The sequence below is a fragment of the Anomaloglossus baeobatrachus genome, chromosome 5, assembly GCF_048569485.1.
Source record: "Anomaloglossus baeobatrachus isolate aAnoBae1 chromosome 5, aAnoBae1.hap1, whole genome shotgun sequence".
Classification (NCBI taxonomy): domain Eukaryota; kingdom Metazoa; phylum Chordata; class Amphibia; order Anura; family Aromobatidae; genus Anomaloglossus; species Anomaloglossus baeobatrachus.
This window is the reverse complement of record NC_134357.1, coordinates 128,375,687-128,393,138: the sequence shown is the minus strand read 5'-3', so window position 1 is coordinate 128,393,138 and position 17,452 is coordinate 128,375,687. Positions and strand designations below refer to the sequence as shown.

General features: G+C 50.9%; 1 protein-coding gene across 2 annotated transcripts in view; it reads right to left on the bottom strand.

The window, feature by feature from the left end:
- NOLC1 (nucleolar and coiled-body phosphoprotein 1) overlaps window positions 1–17,452 on the bottom strand; it is an 81,346-nt gene that overhangs the window by 29,038 nt on the left and 34,856 nt on the right. For both annotated transcript variants that reach the window (XM_075348877.1, XM_075348878.1), the window contains exons 5-8: window positions 12,313–12,445; window positions 11,345–11,448; window positions 11,106–11,250; window positions 1,992–2,129 (exon numbers count right to left, since the gene is read on the bottom strand). In XM_075348877.1, coding sequence (XP_075204992.1) covers window positions 1,992–2,129; window positions 11,106–11,250; window positions 11,345–11,448; window positions 12,313–12,445 — 520 coding nt within the window. The remainder of the gene's footprint in view (window positions 1–1,991; window positions 2,130–11,105; window positions 11,251–11,344; window positions 11,449–12,312; window positions 12,446–17,452) is intronic.

The following is a 17,452-nucleotide window of genomic DNA, read 5'->3' as shown; positions in this document are numbered from 1 at the left end:
CACAGCGGCGGGAGTGCAGAGGGGCGGGCACACAGCGGCGGGAGTGCAGAGGGGCGGGCACACAGCGGCGGGAGTGCAGAGGGGCGGGCACACAGCGGCGGGAGTGCAGAGGGGCGGGCACACAGCGGCGGGAGTGCAGAGGGGCGGGCACACAGCGGCGGGAGTGCAGAGGGGCGGGCACACAGCGGCGGGAGTGCAGAGGGGCGGGCACACAGCGGCGGGAGTGCAGAGGGGCGGGCACACAGCGGCGGGAGTGCAGAGGGGCGGGCACACAGCGGCGGGAGTGCAGAGGGGCGGGCACACAGCGGCGGGAGTGCAGAGGGGCGGGCACACAGCGGCGGGAGTGCAGAGGGGCGGGCACACAGCGGCGGGAGTGCAGAGGGGCGGGCACACAGCGGCGGGAGTGCAGAGGGGCGGGCACACAGCGGCGGGAGTGCAGAGGGGCGGGCACACAGCGGCGGGAGTGCAGAGGGGCGGGCACACAGCGGCGGGAGTGCAGAGGGGCGGGCACACACACACCGCTGAGCCCTTAGACACTGGACAGCGACGCATGTGGTGATTCAAAGGGTCGGCAGCCTACAAGACCGTAGCGGCGGACCCAGCACTGGTGCCCCCGGGGACCGCATTAAAGGTAAATCGTGGGCCACATGCGGGCCGGAGGTTCCCCACTCCTGCTCTAGATCAGCTCATAGGCACTTACACCTGTAAATGAAAAACAAAATCGGTGGCCAATTTTACAACATTCTTGATGTGTCGGCATACAATACATTAGTATAATGGCGTGAAATAGACCCAGATTGGAGCACAAATAAAATATATAAAAGAAGAATTTTTATAGAGGAGTTGGGAAAGTTACTGGTTAGCCCATATCTCGAAGAAAGAAAAGTAACACCCAGAGATGGAGCGGCAGCCATTATCCACAGGATCCAACAACATGCTAAAGAAAGTGAAACAACAGCTTCCACCAGCACTGCTACGATACCCACGGCCTCCACCAGCACTGCTACGATACCCACGGCCTCCACCAGCACTGCTACGATACCCACGGCCTCCACCAGCACTGCTACGATACCCACGGCCTCCACCAGCAACGCAACCAGCCTAAACCAGAAACGATGCACCTTCCGTCCAACATCAAGTAATCGCAAAACAAATATATGTTGCAGTTGTGCAAAGTTCTTATGTAAAATACATGTAATTTATACTTGTGACGAATGCAAACAGTAAATTTACCACTGTGAACCTTATTTACCATTTTAAATAGGAAAAACTGAACTTTTTTTTGTAAAACAATATATTTACATACAGTTTGAAGTTATTAGTTAGAGTTTACAGTTACATAAAGAGTGTGCAAATGTGCAATATGCATGAATATTGCAATAAGGACATATTTTTTTGTGTCAAAAATTGTTAAGTTTCTTATTTCATTTTTCATTTGTTTATGAACAACCAGGTTCACATACAGTATAATAATGCAACAGGTATTCAAATAAAACACTTAAATTTGCTAAAAATCAAGACTTTAATATGTCTGGACAAAAATGACAGGAACATTATAAGTGTATAGTAGACCCGAACAGAATAGCAGGGTTAATATATTTTCATAAAAATACATAAAACCTATAGTGCAGATTGTTAACCCCGTCTGTGCAGCTTTATTTTTGTTTGTTTGCAATCCCCCGCCCCCACCATTCTCTGAAGAGACATAAATGAGGACTTGTTTTTTTACGAGACAAGTTGCAGTTTTGAATGACACTATCCATCTTACCAAACAATGTACTTAGAAACCGGAACAGCAAATTCAAGTGGGATGAATTAGTGAAGAAAAAAAAGGCAACATGGCCAGGATCCACCTCGTATTGCGGTAGTTCAGATACTGAATCCCTTCACACAAGGTGACCCTACTGCTAATGAACATATACATCATTTTGTGGTATGGGGTTAAATTTGCCATATAACCAGCAATTCCCAAAAATAAACAAATGATGTACCTTTTTTGGCTGGTGGCTCTTCCTCGTCACTATCTGAAGAGTCACTGCTGCTTTCTGCTTTTTGAGTAGGTGCCTTTGGAGTAACTTTTGCAGCCACTTTCTTTACCATTGTAGGGGGAGGAACAGCACTGTATGCACCTTAATTTCATAGAGAAAAGAAAAAAAAAGGTTAGATACATGAAAACTAGTACCACGTTTCTAAATACCAAGTCTGATCTTCTGGTCCGGTTTTTTTTTTGCTTTGTTTTTAAACTGCATTATAAAAATAGATGGTGGGAGGGGACACAACAACAAACTCTACAGCAAATTGTCTTTCTGGTGATACGGTCAATGGTCACGTGGTTTTCATAGATGTAACTAATTCTATTCACCTGTAAATAGTGCGTGATTGAAACGACCGTATTTTTCGTTTTATAAGACGCACTGGATTATAAGACGCACCCCAAATTTTGAGGAAAAAAAACCCCAACCGTTTTATAATACAGTGGTGCCTTACCAGAGGGGGGCAGAAGCGCTGGAGTAGGCGCTGCTACGGGTGGTGCAGAGGGGGGCCCAGATACTCACTGCAGCGCTGCTCTGTCCTGCAGCTGCGGGCTCTGCTCTTTGGTGGGGCACCAGGCACTGCTCCATCCTGGGGCACCAGGCTCTGCTCTGCGCTGGGGCTCCAAATAAATGGAGGCTGGAGTCGGCGCATACGCTAATGAGAGCTTGAGCTAAGATCTCCATGCCCGCCGTCACCACCACCGGCTGCAAAGATGCCCGCCGCCGGAGTCTGCACAGATGCCCTCCACCACGCGCTGCACAGATGCCTGCCGTCACCACCGCCGGTCGCATAGATACCTGTCGCCGCAGGCTGCACAGAGCCCCGCAGTCTCGGCCCCACAGAGCCCCGCCACCGGCCGCACAAATTCCCCGCTGCACAGAGCCCCGCAGCCTTGGCATAAAGCAGTACAGCGCATTGCCACCACCTCCTGTGACCCCTCTCCACCATCCCCGGTGAACTACATTCGGATTTTAAGACGCACACCTCATTTTCCTCCCAAAGTTTTGGGAGGAAGAAGGGAATTTTGTTTACTTACCGTAAATTCCTTTTCTTCTAGCTCCTATTGGGAGACCCAGACAATTGGGTGTATAGCTTCTGCCTCTGGAGGCCACACAAAGTATTACACTTTAAAAAGTGTAACCCCTCCCCTCTGCCTATACACCCTCCCGTGGATCACGGGCTCCTCAGTTTTGGTGCAAAAGCAGGAAGGAGAAAACTTATAAATTGGTCTAGGGTAAATGCAATCCGAAGGATGTTCGGAGAACTGCAAACCATGAACCAAAAGAACAATTCAACATGAACAACATGTGTACACAAAAAAACAACCAGCCCGAAGGGAACAGGGGCGGGTGCTGGGTCTTCCCAATAGGAGCTAGAAGAAAAGGAATTTACGGTAAGTAAACAAAATTCCCTTCTTTGTCGCTCCATTGGGAGACCCAGACAATTGGGACGTCCAAGAGCAGTCCCTGGGTGGGTAAAAGAATACCTCAATAAAAAGAGCCGAAAAAACGGTCCCCTCTTACAGGTGGGCAACCGCCGCCTGAAGGACTCGCCTACCTAGACTGGCGTCTGCCGAAGCATAGGTATGCACTTGATAGTGTTTCGTGAAAGTGTGCAGACTAGACCACGTAGCTGCCTGACACACCTGCTGAGCCGTAGCCCGGTGCCGCAATGCCCAGGACGCACCCACGGCTCTGGTAGAATGGGCTTTCAGCCCTGAAGGAAGCGGAAGCCCAGAAGAACGGTAGGCTTCGAGAATCGGTTCCTTGATCCACCGAGCCAAGGTTGACTTGGAAGCCTGCGAGCCCTAACGCTGGCCAGCGACAAGGACAAAGAGCGCATCTGAACGACGCAGGGGCGCCGTGCGAGACACGTAGAGCCGGAGTGCTCTCACAAGATCCAAAGAGTGCAAATCCTTTTCACACTGGTGAATTGGATTAGGGCAAAATGAAGGCAAGGAGATATCCTGATTGAGATGAAAAGGGGATACCACCTTAGGGAGAAATTCCGGGACCGGACGCAGAACCACCTTATCCTGGTGAAACACCAGGAAGGGGGCTTTGCATGACAGCGCTGCTAGCTCAGACACTCTCCGAAGTGATGTGACTGCCACTAGGAAGGCCACCTTCTGCGAAAGACGTAATAAAGAGACATCCCGCAGTGGCTCGAAAGGTGGTTTCTGAAGAGCCGTTAGCACCCTGTTAAGATCCCAGGGTTCCAGCGGACGCTTGTAAGGTGGGACTATGTGGCAAACTCCCTGCAGGAACGTGCGGACCTGCGGAAGCCTGGCTAGGCGCTTTTGAAAAAACACGGAGAGCGCCGATACTTGGCCCTTGAGAGAGCCAAGTGACAAACCCTTGTCCATTCCGGATTGAAGGAATGAAAGAAAAGTGGGTAAGGCAAACGGCCATGGAGTAAAACCGTTATTAGCGCACCAGGATAGGAAGATTTGCCAAGACCTATAATAGATCTTGGCGGACGTAGGCTTCCTGGCCTGTCTCATGGTGGCAATGACATCCTGAGATAACCCTGAAGACGCTAGGAGCCAGGACTCAATGGCCACACAGTCAGGTTGAGGGCCACAGAATTCAGATGGAAAAACGGGCCTTGTGACAGCAAGTCTGGGCGGTCTGGAAGCGCCCACGGTTGACCCACCGTGAGATGCCACAGATCCGGGTACCACGACCGCCTCGGTCAGTCTGGAGCGACGAGAATGGCGCGACGGCCGTTGGACCTGATCTTGCGTAACACTCTGGGCAGCATCGCCAGAGGAGGAAACACATAAGGCAGTCGAAACTGCGACCAATCCTGAACTAACGCGTCCGCCGCCAGAGCTCTGTGATCCTTAGACCGTGCCATGAATGCCGGGACTTTGTTGTTGTGCCGTGATGCCATGAGATCGACGTCCGGCATTCCCCAGCGGCGACAGATCTCTCGAAACACGTCTGGGTGCAGAGACCATTCCCCCGCGTCCATGCCCTGACGACTGAGAAAATCTGCTTCCCAGTTTTTTACGCCCGGGATGTGAACTGCGGAGATGGTGGAAGCTGTGGCTTCCACCCACTGCAGAATCCGTCGGACTTCCTGGAAGGGTTGATGACTGCGAGTGCCGCCTTGGTGGTTGATGTATGCGACGGCAGTGGCGTTGTCCGACTGGATACGGATCTGCCTGCCTTCCAGCCACCGATGAAAAGCCAATAGGGCTAGATACACTGCCCTTATCTCCAGAATATTGATCTGAAGGGATGACTCTATCGGAGTCCAGGTTCCATGAGCCCTGTGGTGCAGAAAAACCGCTCCCCACCCTGACAGGCTCGCGTCCGTGGTGACCACAGCCCAGGTTGGGGGTAGGAAGGATTTTCCCTGCGACAGAGAGTTGGGAAGGAGCCACCACTGAAGTGACGTCTTGGTTGCAAGGGAAAGAGAGACGTTCCTGTCGAGGGAAGCTGACCTCCTGTCCCATTTGCGGAGAATGTCCCATTGGAGTGGCCGAAGATGGAATTGCGCGAACGGGACTGCCTCTATAGCTGCCACCATCTTCCCCAGGAAGTGCATGAGGCGCCTTAAGGGGTGTGACTGACTCCGAAGAAGGGATTGCACCCCTGCCTGCAGAGAAAGCTGTTTGTCCCGCGGTAGCTTGACTAACGCTTGCTGGGTATGAAACTCCATCCCAAGGTACGTCAGTGATTGGGTCGGTATCAACTTGGATTTCAGGAAGTTGATGATCCACCCGAACCACTGGAGAGTCGCCAGAGCGACAGATAGACTTTGTTGACACGCCACCCGAGACGGGGCCCTGACTAGGAGATCGTCCAAGTAGGGAATCACCGAGTGGCCCTGAGAATGCAGGACCGCCACAACGGATGCCATGACTTTGGTGAAAACCTGTGGTGCTGTCGCCAAGCCAAAAGGCAATGCCACGAACTGGAGGTGTTCGTCCCCGATGGCGAAACGCAGGAAACGTTGATGCTCGGGTGCGATCGGTACATGGAGATAAGCATCCTTGATGTCGATCGATGCTAGGAAGTCTCCTTGTGACATTGAGGCGATGACCGAGCGGAGAGATTCCATCCGGAACCGTCTGGTTCTCACATGTCTGTTGAGCAGCTTGAGGTCCAGAACGGGACGGAATGACCCGTCCTTTTTTGGCACCACGAACAAGTTGGGAGTAAAATCCGCGACCACGTTCCTGAAGGGGAACGGGGATCACAACTCCTTCCATCTTTAGAGCGGCTACTGCCTGAAAAAGTGCGTCAGCCTGAGCGGGGGGCGGAGAGGTTCTGAAGAAGCGAGCCGCAGGACGAGAGCTGAACTCTATCCTGTAACCATGAGACAGAATGTCTCTCACCCATCGGTCTTGAACATGTGGCCACCAGGCGTCGCCAAAGCGGGAGAGCCTGCCACCGACCGAGGATGCGGTCAGGGGAGGCCGAGAGTCATGAAGAAGCCGTCTTGGAGGCAGTGCCTCCTGCGGCCTTTTGTGGGCGAGACTTGGATCGCCACGCATAGGAGTTCCTCTGGACTTTCTCCGGCCTGTTGGACGAAGAGGATTGGGACTTGGCGGAGGGACGAAAGGACCGAAATCTCGATTGAACCTTTCTCTGTTGAGGTCTCTTAGGTTTGGCCTGGGGTAAGGAGGAATCCTTTCCTTTGGATTCCTTAATAATCTCATCCAATCGTTCGCCAAACAAACGGTCGCCAGAAAACGGCAAACCGGTTAAGAACCTCTTGGAAGCCGAATCTGCCTTCCATTCGTGCAGCCACATGGCCCTGCGGACTGCCACAGAGTTAGCGGATGCTACAGCTGTACGGCTAGCAGAGCCCAGGATGGCGTTCATGGCGTAGGATGAAAAGGCTGACGCCTGAGAGGTCAAAGACGCAACTTGCGGAGCAGAATTACGTGTCACAGCATTAATCTCAGTCAGACGAGCCGAGATAGCTTGGAGTGCCCACACGGCTGCAAAGGCCGCGCCCGTGGCCTCATAGATGGACTTCACCAGGAGCTCAATCTGTCTGTCAGTGGCATCTTTTAGCGATGAGCCATCTGCAACCGACACCACGGATCTAGCCGCCAATCTTGAGACTGGAGGATCCACCTTGGGACAGTGAGCCCAACCCTTAACGACTTCAGATGGGAAGGGGTAACGCGTGTCAGTGAGGCGCTTAGTAAAGCGCTTGTCCGGGACCGCTCTGGGCTTCTGGACAGCGTCCCTGAAGTTAGAGTGATCAAAAAAACGTATTGCGTGTACGTTTGGGGAACCGAAACTGGTGTTTCTCCTGCTGAGACGCAGACTCCTCTACAGGAGGAAGCGGGGGAGAGAGATCTAACACCTGGTTGATGGACGAGATAAGATCATTTACTAAGGCGTCCCCCTCAGGTGTATCAAGGTTAAGGGCGACGTCAGGGTCAGAGCCCTGAGCTGCGACGTCCGCCTCGTCCTCCAGAGAGTCCTCAAGCTGGGATCCCGAGCAGCGAGAGGAAGTCGGGGAAGAGTCCCAGCAAGGCCGCTTAGCCGGTCTAGGACTACGGTCCGGGCAGGAGTCTTCCGCCTGAGACCGAGGGGCCAACCTATGAGCGCGCTGTGGCGCGGACCGAGAGGGGCCTGGAGGCGACGAGCCAACAGGGGCCGGGGCCTGTGAAGGGTCCGGTCTGGACTGCTAAGCCTCTAGCACAGGGGTCAGGAACCTTTTTGGCTAAGAGAGCCGTAAACGCCACATATTTTGAAATATAATTCCGCGAGAGCCGTACAATATGTTTAAAGGGCCATTGACAGATCAATCGCTCCAATGTTCACTTAGTACAGCAAGGAATGCTCCTCCCTGCTGTATAAAGCCACAACTGGACTGAAACAATGGTAATTAGCAGTAAAAAAATCAAATAAATAACTTACATTGTGAACTTGCGATGCATGACATCAGTCCAGCAGTCTGGCTTCTTCTTTTTCCTGCGCATGACTGGAAGCTGGCATTCTTCCCACCTGATGTTGAGAGAATGCCAGCTTTGAGGCATTCGCAGAAGAAAGAAGCTGGAATATTGGACATGTCACACAACGCATTGTCAGTTATGTCAATTATCTATTTTATTATTTTACAGCGAATTATTGTTTAGGTCCAGCGGTGGCTTAGTGCAGCAGAGAGGAACACTCCTTTGTGTACTAAGTGACCGCTGGAGCAATTGTATCTGTCAGTGGCCCTTTTAAAAGTGTTGGTCTTACAGAAAATGAACAAAAAAGAGAGGCTCAGACCCAGGAGATACACACACAAGCCATACACAGCACTCAACATGCCGTATACACAGTACATAAGGAGAAGAAAAAAAGCTCTGCAGGTAAACATATGCACACCAGGAATTAGATATACCAATAAACCTCACAATATGAAACTTTATTAAGTGCCAAACACAACAAACACAGCACACACTCACACACGCCGAATACACAGCACACGCACGCGCCGTATACACAGCACACGCACGCGCCGTATACACAGCACACGCACGCGCCGTATACACAGCACACGCACGCGCCGTATACACAGCACACGCACGCGCCGTATACACAGCACACGCACGCGCCGTATACACAGCACACGCACGCGCCGTATGCACAGCACACGCACGCGCCGTATGCACAGCACACACAGATATAAGTACCTGCTGCTTAGTTGCCCTGTAAGATCAGGTGCAGCACAAGTGATGGATGCAGCAGTTCAAGGGCTGGCTTCATTCTCCTCTTTTCTCTCCAAGAAAAGACCTTATAGACCTGAGCAGCAGAGCACAGAACTGGAGGGTGAGAGGCAGAACGCACGGCACTATACAGGCCCCTGCCCCATCACTCTGCTTCTATCTGCAATTTCACAGGGGAGCATGTAGGAGCCGGAGGGAGGAAGTCCCACCCCCAGTGCTGTCTGCCGGCAATAGACAAGATCAGCGGCTGCCCGAGCACTGCAGCCTCCGGGAATCTGCCCCAGTGCCCCGGGGGCCGCAGAAAAGGTCATCGCGGGCTGGATGTTCCCCACCCCTGCCTTAAAGGGACGGCAGGCACAGTTTCCTGCCGAGGACTGTGGTCCCCGGAACTCAGCCCAGGGACAGCAGAACTGAAGGCGAGTGGCCAAAATGCCGCCCCCCTGACATGTGCCGCCCGGGGCGGACTGCCCCCTCCGCCCCCCCTTTGCTACGCCACTGCAGACCTGCGGGAGAGGCGGGGGGCGGCGGCCCCCCCACCCCTCCACCGGCCAGCCCACCGGGAGAAGTCCCGCCCCTCCCGCCTGTCAGTCCGGGCCTGATCAGCGTGCACCGCGGCCTGATGGAGCGCGGTGCATGCATCCTTCCCATAGACAGGTAGGAGCCCTGTCTGCGAGTCAGATACGGCCATCAAAAGAGCCATATCTGGCTCGCGAGCCATAGGTTCCCGACCCCTGCTCTAGCAGCTTAGAAGACCATTTGTCCATAGACTGTGCAATGGATTGAGAAAGTGACTCAGAGAGTTTCTCAGCAAAAGAGGCAAACTCTGTCCCTGCAGCCTGGTCAGGGGGAGCAGGGGGGTCTACATGAGCAGAGGGGCCCACCAGTGTCCGAGGCTCCGGCTGAGCAAGCGAAACAGGGGTCGAGCATTGCTCACAGTGAGGGTAGGTGGAACCCGCAGGTAACGTAGCCCCACAAGATGTACAGGCCGCAAAAAAACCCTGTGCCTTAGCAGCTTTGCTCCTTGTGGACGACATGCTGTTGTCTCCTAGGAGAGTGATCACCGAGGGTATATGGGAAAGGGGTATACAGCCCACCGAACAGATAGATATAGATATATACGTATCTAATCCGGCACCCTAGGGGGACCAGCACCGGGTGACCGGTGTAGCTTACCGACCGCTAACGAGCGGAGTGTGTCCTCCAGATTCCCTGCCTTAGATCCCCCAGAGCTGCAGAGCTGTTCACTGAGAATCCTCCACCGGCAGAATGCCAAAAAATGGCTGCCGGAGCTCTCAGGGGAGGAGTGGAGCCGTGGGCGGCGCCAGCAAAGTGCGGGAATCTGGGGTCCCCACAGTGATCAGTGAGGGGGGAGGAAACATGCAGGATGCTCCAGCCCTCACATCCGACGTCAGGTCGGTAATCCCGCCCTTACCCCTGACAGGCAGGCCCAGGGGCGGGATTTTTGCGACTAGGCCGCGATGAAGCCGGGGACTAAATTTGAGACCGCGCCCGACAAGCAGGCACGGTCGGCGCGGAAGTCCACCGGCCTCCTGAATTCAGCAGCCGCCGCGGCTTCCGGGAAGAAGGTGCGCTCCCTGCACAGTCCCCTATGGGGACACAGAGAACCTTTAAGTTGCAGGGCCCGGTCCCTGAGGTTGAAGAGGCTCTGGTCCGGCAGGTTCCCACAGGGGCTGCGGATGGAGCACGGTCCCAGTAAATGGATGACCGCTTAGGATCCCACTTCTCCCAGAGCCGCTTAAGGGATGGTGAAGGAGACGGCATGTGGCTCCAGCCTCTGTACCCGCAATGGGTACTTCAACCTTAACAACACCGCTGACGTAGTGGGGTGAGAAGGGAACATGCCGGGAGCCCCGTGGGGGCCCTCTTTTCTTCCAACCGACATAACTAAGTTGGGAATGCATGAGTGGATGTGTGCCTCCTTCCACACAAAGCATAAAACTGAGGAGCCCGTGATCCACGGGAGGGTTTATAGGCAGAGGGGAGGGGTTACACTTTTTAAAGTGTAATACTTTCTGTGGCCTCCGGAGGCAGAAGCTATACACCCAATTGTCTGGGTCTCCCAATCGAGCGACAAAGAAAAGTGTGTCTTATAATCTGAAAAATACGGTACATCACAGAATGAAAATCCTGATGATACCATATGTGTCTGACAGCATGAATAATAATATAAAAAAAATTCATCATGTAAATATACCCTTTTTCTGGTTGGACTCATACTGACTGCAAAATAGGCTTGTGCTTTCGAAGAAAACTCCTGAATATTAACAGCACAAGTTTGGATATACAGTGCAAAACAAATCCAGCTGGAGGAGGGGTTGGTGCTGTCACAAGCATTGCTGACCATTTGTCAGTGAACATCTAGTACCTGGCTTAGCCTTTGCAGCAGGGGCTTCATCTTCTGAGCTGTCAGAGTCTTCACTGCTAGAGCTTTTCTTTCCCTTGGCTACCTTATTAACTTGAGCTTTACCAGCTGCGGGGGACTTAGTTGGTGGAGTCTTCGCAGATGCAGTCTGTAGTATACAAAAAAAAGAAAATCCTTCAATGTAACCATAATAGTCCAGGTACATGGATTGTGCAATGACAATACTCTTAATTGTGCTTTACCTTTGCTGGCTTGCTGTCATCCGACTCTTCGCTGCTGCTAGTGTCCGATTTTCTACCTTTCACTGCTGCAGCAGGCTTTGCAACTGGAGTCACCTTTGCAGCTACTTTAAAATAAAAACATGGGTGTCGTCACTTATTAGTCACACTGCATGATGCAGTGTCAGGGCTTGCTTTTCAGCAGTAAGCTGTAGATTCTATTTACACTACTATGGATATTTAGATCTTTTTGGTGGTCTGCAGCATGGCTTTGGAGAAGTAAAACTATAGCAAACTTGGGAGATTTAAAGAGGACCAACCATCAGGATTTTCATATGTAAACTAAAGCCAGTGCTATACTGGCGCTATCATGTGGATTCTAAACATACCTTTAGTTATGAGATCAGATGTATACTGTCTGAAATGTAGGCAAGTTTGTGAAAGGGAAATAAACTGTTTTTTTGATTGATAGGTGCAACAGAATATCTAATAGGTGGGTTGGGTTTTGCTGTTTTTTTCCTGCCCATGTTTGCCTGCTTGGCCTTCCCCCTTCCCTCGTAATAACAGCGACAAGGTGGGGGGTGGGGTCAGGTAGCAGACAGGGGCGGGAATAACTAGCAAAACCCAACCCACCTATTAGATATTCTGTTGCACCTGTCAATCAAATAACAGTACATTTCACAAACTTTACTTGCCCATAATTCAGAAACTATACATCCGATCTCACAACTAAAGGTATGTTTAGAATCAGCATGATAGCGCCAGTATAGCACTGGCTTTAGTTACATGTGAAAATCCTGGTGGTTGGTCCTCTTTAATTAGAAAAGCAAACATTGCCCGTCTTCCCTTCTCGTATCAGAAATGTACGTTACAAAGCAACAGATTTAAGACTTATTAACCATTTTTGCTGATTATAAATTGATAAATGTAATAGCAACACTTAAACAGAGGAACAAGCGGCCTGATGTATTCGGATAAGGAATAGCGAGTACCTGGGGACTTGGCAGGCAGCTGCTTCTTCTTTGGGGCTTCATCTTCAGAACTAGAGTCAGAGCTGGATACCTCTGCTTTTTTCTGAGGTGCTGTTTTGACATTCGCTGCCTTCACCAGAGGTTTGTTCTTTTTCTGAACAAAAGATGAAAGATTAAGGGAGAGAATGGGGCTGGGGGTCTCTAATTGTGCAAAAAGAGTAAAAGAAACGGACCGTAATCAAGTCAGTACCAGAATGGACGCAAAACACAGGATTAGGACAATTGCACACATCCCTAAAACATGGACAGTATGCAGATCTTTAGGGTGCCCGCACACGAGTGTATAACTCGCATGAGTATCGGAACGCATCACCCGGTATGGCCGCACTCTCCGGACAGGAGCATGTCATAGAAATACATGCAGCTGACCTGCTCCTGTCAGCAGAGAAGCCAGCCGTGCCGGGTGATGCATTCCGATACTCATGCGAGTTATATGCTCGTGTGAGTCCAGCCTAACACTCAGACTGACGACAAAGGTTTCATGATCTAACCTTATGGATATGCAAAACTGGCCTTTGTGGAAATCTTTCCATTATACTTTTTCTCAGTCTACATTCCTCTCCTGAACCCAATATTACTGAGAGAAAGCGACCTAAGGCTACGTTCCTACGATGAGTTTTTGATGTTGCCGAATTTCTCCATCTATTATGTAAATTAGGTTACCTGCATTTTTTTTCATTGCGTTTTTATAGCAATTTTTGACTTTGCGATTTTTAATTCTTCGCTCATGCTTAAAATAAAGCAGCTGCATTTTCTTAACGTCCTGGTATTTGGCTTTGACAAAACTTTATTGCTTTACAAATGTGCGAATTATATGCGTTTCTGCAGCAGAAACGTACAAATGTGCATTTCCCGCATCTAACGCAATCCTATGGGGAAAATCTAACCATATAAATAAGCGACAACAGAAATTGGCGTCCTGAGGATTTGAAAAACGAACCACAGGTCACTTAATGCAGCATAAAAAGGAAGCACAGTGGGCAGGAGATTTCTATACATCCCATCTACTCTGCTGAAGCTGTAAAACACAGCGTTTTTGACAGCGAAAACACTCAAAAACTCACCAAAAGCTCATTATGTGAACATAGCCTAAGAATTTAGCAAGAGTGGTTCTGCCCAACATTTGTTTAACCTCTTAAAAACCCAATTCATTTTTTTTCTCCCTTCAACCCAGAGCTATAGGTTTGGGTTTTTTTTTTTTATCAAATCGGAGTGGATGGTATTTTATTTCTATGCTTTTTCCAGGAGCGGTTACTTTATTTTGTCATAGCATGAGGGCTTATTTTCTTTTTTGGTGATGAGTTGTAGTTTTAAACCAAAGTCCTGGAAAATGGGGGGGCAGGAATTACAAGAGCAGTGAAACCGGAGGTGGGGAAACACTACACAGTTCCACCATGGTATTTCGGCTTTATGTTTTTATGTCGTATAAATAATCTGGGAACATGATTCTCCATGTCAGCACAATTATAGCAAAACAAATCTTGTCCAGTTTTTTTACCTATTACTTTAGTGGTGAAAAATAGTTAAAAAAAAAAAAAGTGTTTTCAGAGCAGTAACCGTATTTGTATGTCTAGGAAGCTTTGTGGGGGACTTTTTTTTTTTTTGCATCTTAAGCTAATGTTTCAATTGATCCTATTTTGGGACACAAGTGTCATTTTTATTATTTTTAAATGGTTTATTCAGGGGGAAGAGCAGCGACAGAAAAATGGCAGCTCTCACATTACAATTTTTTTTCTCTTCTGCGTTTAATGTACAGTTTCAATAATTATATAGTTTGAGAGATTGGACTCGACGATACCAAATATTTATTATTTTCACTTATATTTCAACGGTAAAAAAAGGAGGTGATTTAAGCTATTATGTATTTTAAAAAAGAAGGGAATTTTGTTACTTACCGTAAATTCCTTTTCTTCTAGCTCTTATTGGGAGACCCAGACGATTGGGGTATAGCTACTGCCCTCCGGAGGCCACACAAAGCACTACACTAAAAAGTGCAAGGCCCCTCCCCTTCTGGCTATACCCCCCCGTGGTATCACGGGTACTCCAGTTTTAGTGCCAAAGCAAGAAGGAGGAAGCCAATAACTGGTTTAAACAAATTAACTCCGAGAAACATCGGAGAACTGAAAAAACCGTTCAACATGAACAACATGTGTACCCGCAAACAACAAAAAAATCCCGAAGGACAACAGGGCGGGTGCTGGGTCTCCCAATAAGAGCTAGAAGAAAAGGAATTTACGGTAAGTAACAAAATTCCCTTCTTCTTCAGCGCTCTATTGGGAGACCCAGACGATTGGGACGTCCAAAAGCTGTCCCTGGGTGGGTAAAGAAATACCTCATGTTAGAGCTGCAAAAAAACAGCCCTCCCCTACGGGGATGTCACTGCCGCCTGCAGGACTCTTCTACCTAAGCTGGCATCCGCCGAAGCATAGGTATGCACCTGATAATGCTTGGTGAAAGTGTGCAGACTGGACCAGGTTGCTGCCTGGCACACCTGTTGAGCCGAAGCCTGGTGACGTAATGCCCAGGACGCACCCACGGCTCTGGTTGAGTGGGCTTTTAGCCCTGAAGGAACCGGAAGCCCCGCAGAGCGGTAGGCCTCTAGAATTGGTTCTTTGATCCATCGAGCCAGGGTGGCTTTAGAAGCCTGCAATCCCTTGCGCGGACCAGCGACAAGGACAAAAAGTGCATCGGAACGGCGTATGGGCGCCGTTCGGGAGATGTAGATTCTGAGTGCTCTCACCAGATCTAGCAAACGTAAGTCCTTTTCATACCGGTGAACCGGATGAGGGTAAAAGGAAGGCAAGGATATATCCTGATTAAGATGAAACGAGGATACGACCTTAGGGAGAAACTCCGGAATGGGGCGCAGCACTACCTTGTCCTGGTGGAACACCAGGAAAGGAGCCTTGGATGACAAAGCTGCCAGCTCAGACACTCGCCGAAGCGATGTGATCGCGACAAGAAACGCCACTTTCTGTGACAGTCGAGAAAAGGAAACGTCCTTTAGAGGCTCGAAGGGCGGCTTTTGCAGAGCAACAAGTACTCTGTTCAGATCCCATGGATCTAACGGCCGCTTGTACGGGGCCACAATATGACAGACCCCCTGTAGGAACGTGCGCACCTTAGGAAGACGTGCTAGACGCTTCTGAAAAAACACAGACAGTGCCGAGACTTGCCCTTTAAGGGAACTGAGCGACAAGCCCTTTTCCAACCCCGATTGCAGGAAGGAAAGAAAGGTGGGCAATGCAAATGGCCAAGGGGATACTCTCTGTGCAGAGCACCAAGATAAGAAAATCTTCCACGTCCTGTGGTAGATCTTAGCAGACGTTGACTTCCTAGCCTGTCTCATTGTGGCTACGACTCCTTGAGATAATCCTGCAGACGCTAGGATCCAGGACTCAATGGCCACACAGTCAGGTTCAGGGCCGCAGAATTCTGATGGAAAAACGGCCCTTGGGACAGTAAGTCTGGTCGGTCTGGCAGTGACCACGGTCGACCGACCGTGAGATGCCACAGATCCGGATACCACGATCTCCTCGGCCAGTCTGGGGCGACGAGTATGACGCGGCTGCAATCGGATCTGATCTTGCGTAACACTCTGGGCAAGAGTGCCAGAGGTGGGAAGACGTATGGGAGCCGGAACTGCGACCAATCTTGAACTAATGCGTCTGCCGCCAGAGCTCTTTGATCGCGCGACCTCGCCATGAATGCCGGGACCTTGTTGTTGTGCCGGGACGCCATTAGGTCGACGTCCGGCACTCCCCATCGGCGACAGATTTCCTGAAACACGTCCGGGTGAAGGGACCATTCCCCTGCGTCCATGCCCTGGCGACTGAGGAAGTCTGCTTCCCAGTTTTCTACGCCGGGGATGTGAACTGCGGATATGGTGGAGGCCGTGGCTTCCACCCACATCAGAATCCGCCGGACTTCCTGGAAGGCTTGCCGACTGCGTGTCCCCCCTTGGTGGTTGATGTATGCCACCGCTGTGGAGTTGTCCGACTGAATTCGGATCTGCCTTCCTTCCAGCCACTGCTGGAAGGCTAGTAGGGCAAGATACACTGCTCTGATTTCCAGAACATTGATCTGAAGGGTGGACTCCTGCGGAGTCCACGTCCCCTGAGCCCTGTGGTGGAGAAACACTGCTCCCCACCCCGACAGACTCGCATCTGTCGTGACCACTGCCCAGGATGGGGGCAGGAAGGATCTTCCCTGAGACAATGAGGTGGGAAGGAGCCACCATTGTAGAGAGTCCTTGGCCGTCTGGGAAAGAGAGACTTTCCTGTCCAGGGACGTTGACTTCCCGTCCCATTGGCGGAGAATGTCCCATTGAAGTGGGCGCAGATGAAACTGCGCAAAGGGAACTGCTTCCATGGCTGCCACCATCTTCCCGAGGAAGTGCATGAGGCGCCGTAAGGGGTGCGACTGGCCCTGAAGGAGGGATTGCACCCCTGTCTGTAGTGACCGCTGCTTGTTCAGCGGAAGCTTCACTCTCGCTGCTCGAGTATGGAACTCCATGCCAAGATACGTTAGTGACTGTGTCGGAGACAGATTCGACTTTGGAAAGTTGATGATCCATCCAAACGTCTGTAGAGTCTCCAGTGTAGCATGTAGACTGAGTTGGCATGCCTCTTGAGAGGGTGCCTTGACAAGTAGATCGTCTAGGTAAGGGATCACCGAGTGTCCCTGAGAGTGCAAGACTGCTACCACTGCCGCCATGACCTTGGTGAAAACCCGTGGGGCTGTCGCCAGACCGAATGGCAGAGCTACGAACTGAAGATGTTCGTTTCCTATCACAAAACGTAGAAAACGTTGATGTTCTGTAGCAATTGGCACGTGGAGATAAGCATCTTTGATGTCTATTGAGGCAAGGAAGTCTCCTTGAGACATTGAGGCCACGACAGAGCGGAGGGTTTCCATCCGGAACCGCCTGGCGTGCACATGTTTGTTGAGCAGCTTTAGATCCAGAACAGGACGGAACGAGCCGTCCTTTTTTGGAACCACAAAGAGATTGGAGTAAAACCCTCGCCCTTGTTCCTGAGGCGGTACAGGAACCACTACTCCTTCCGCTCTTAGGGAGTCCACCGCCTGCAGCAGGGCATCT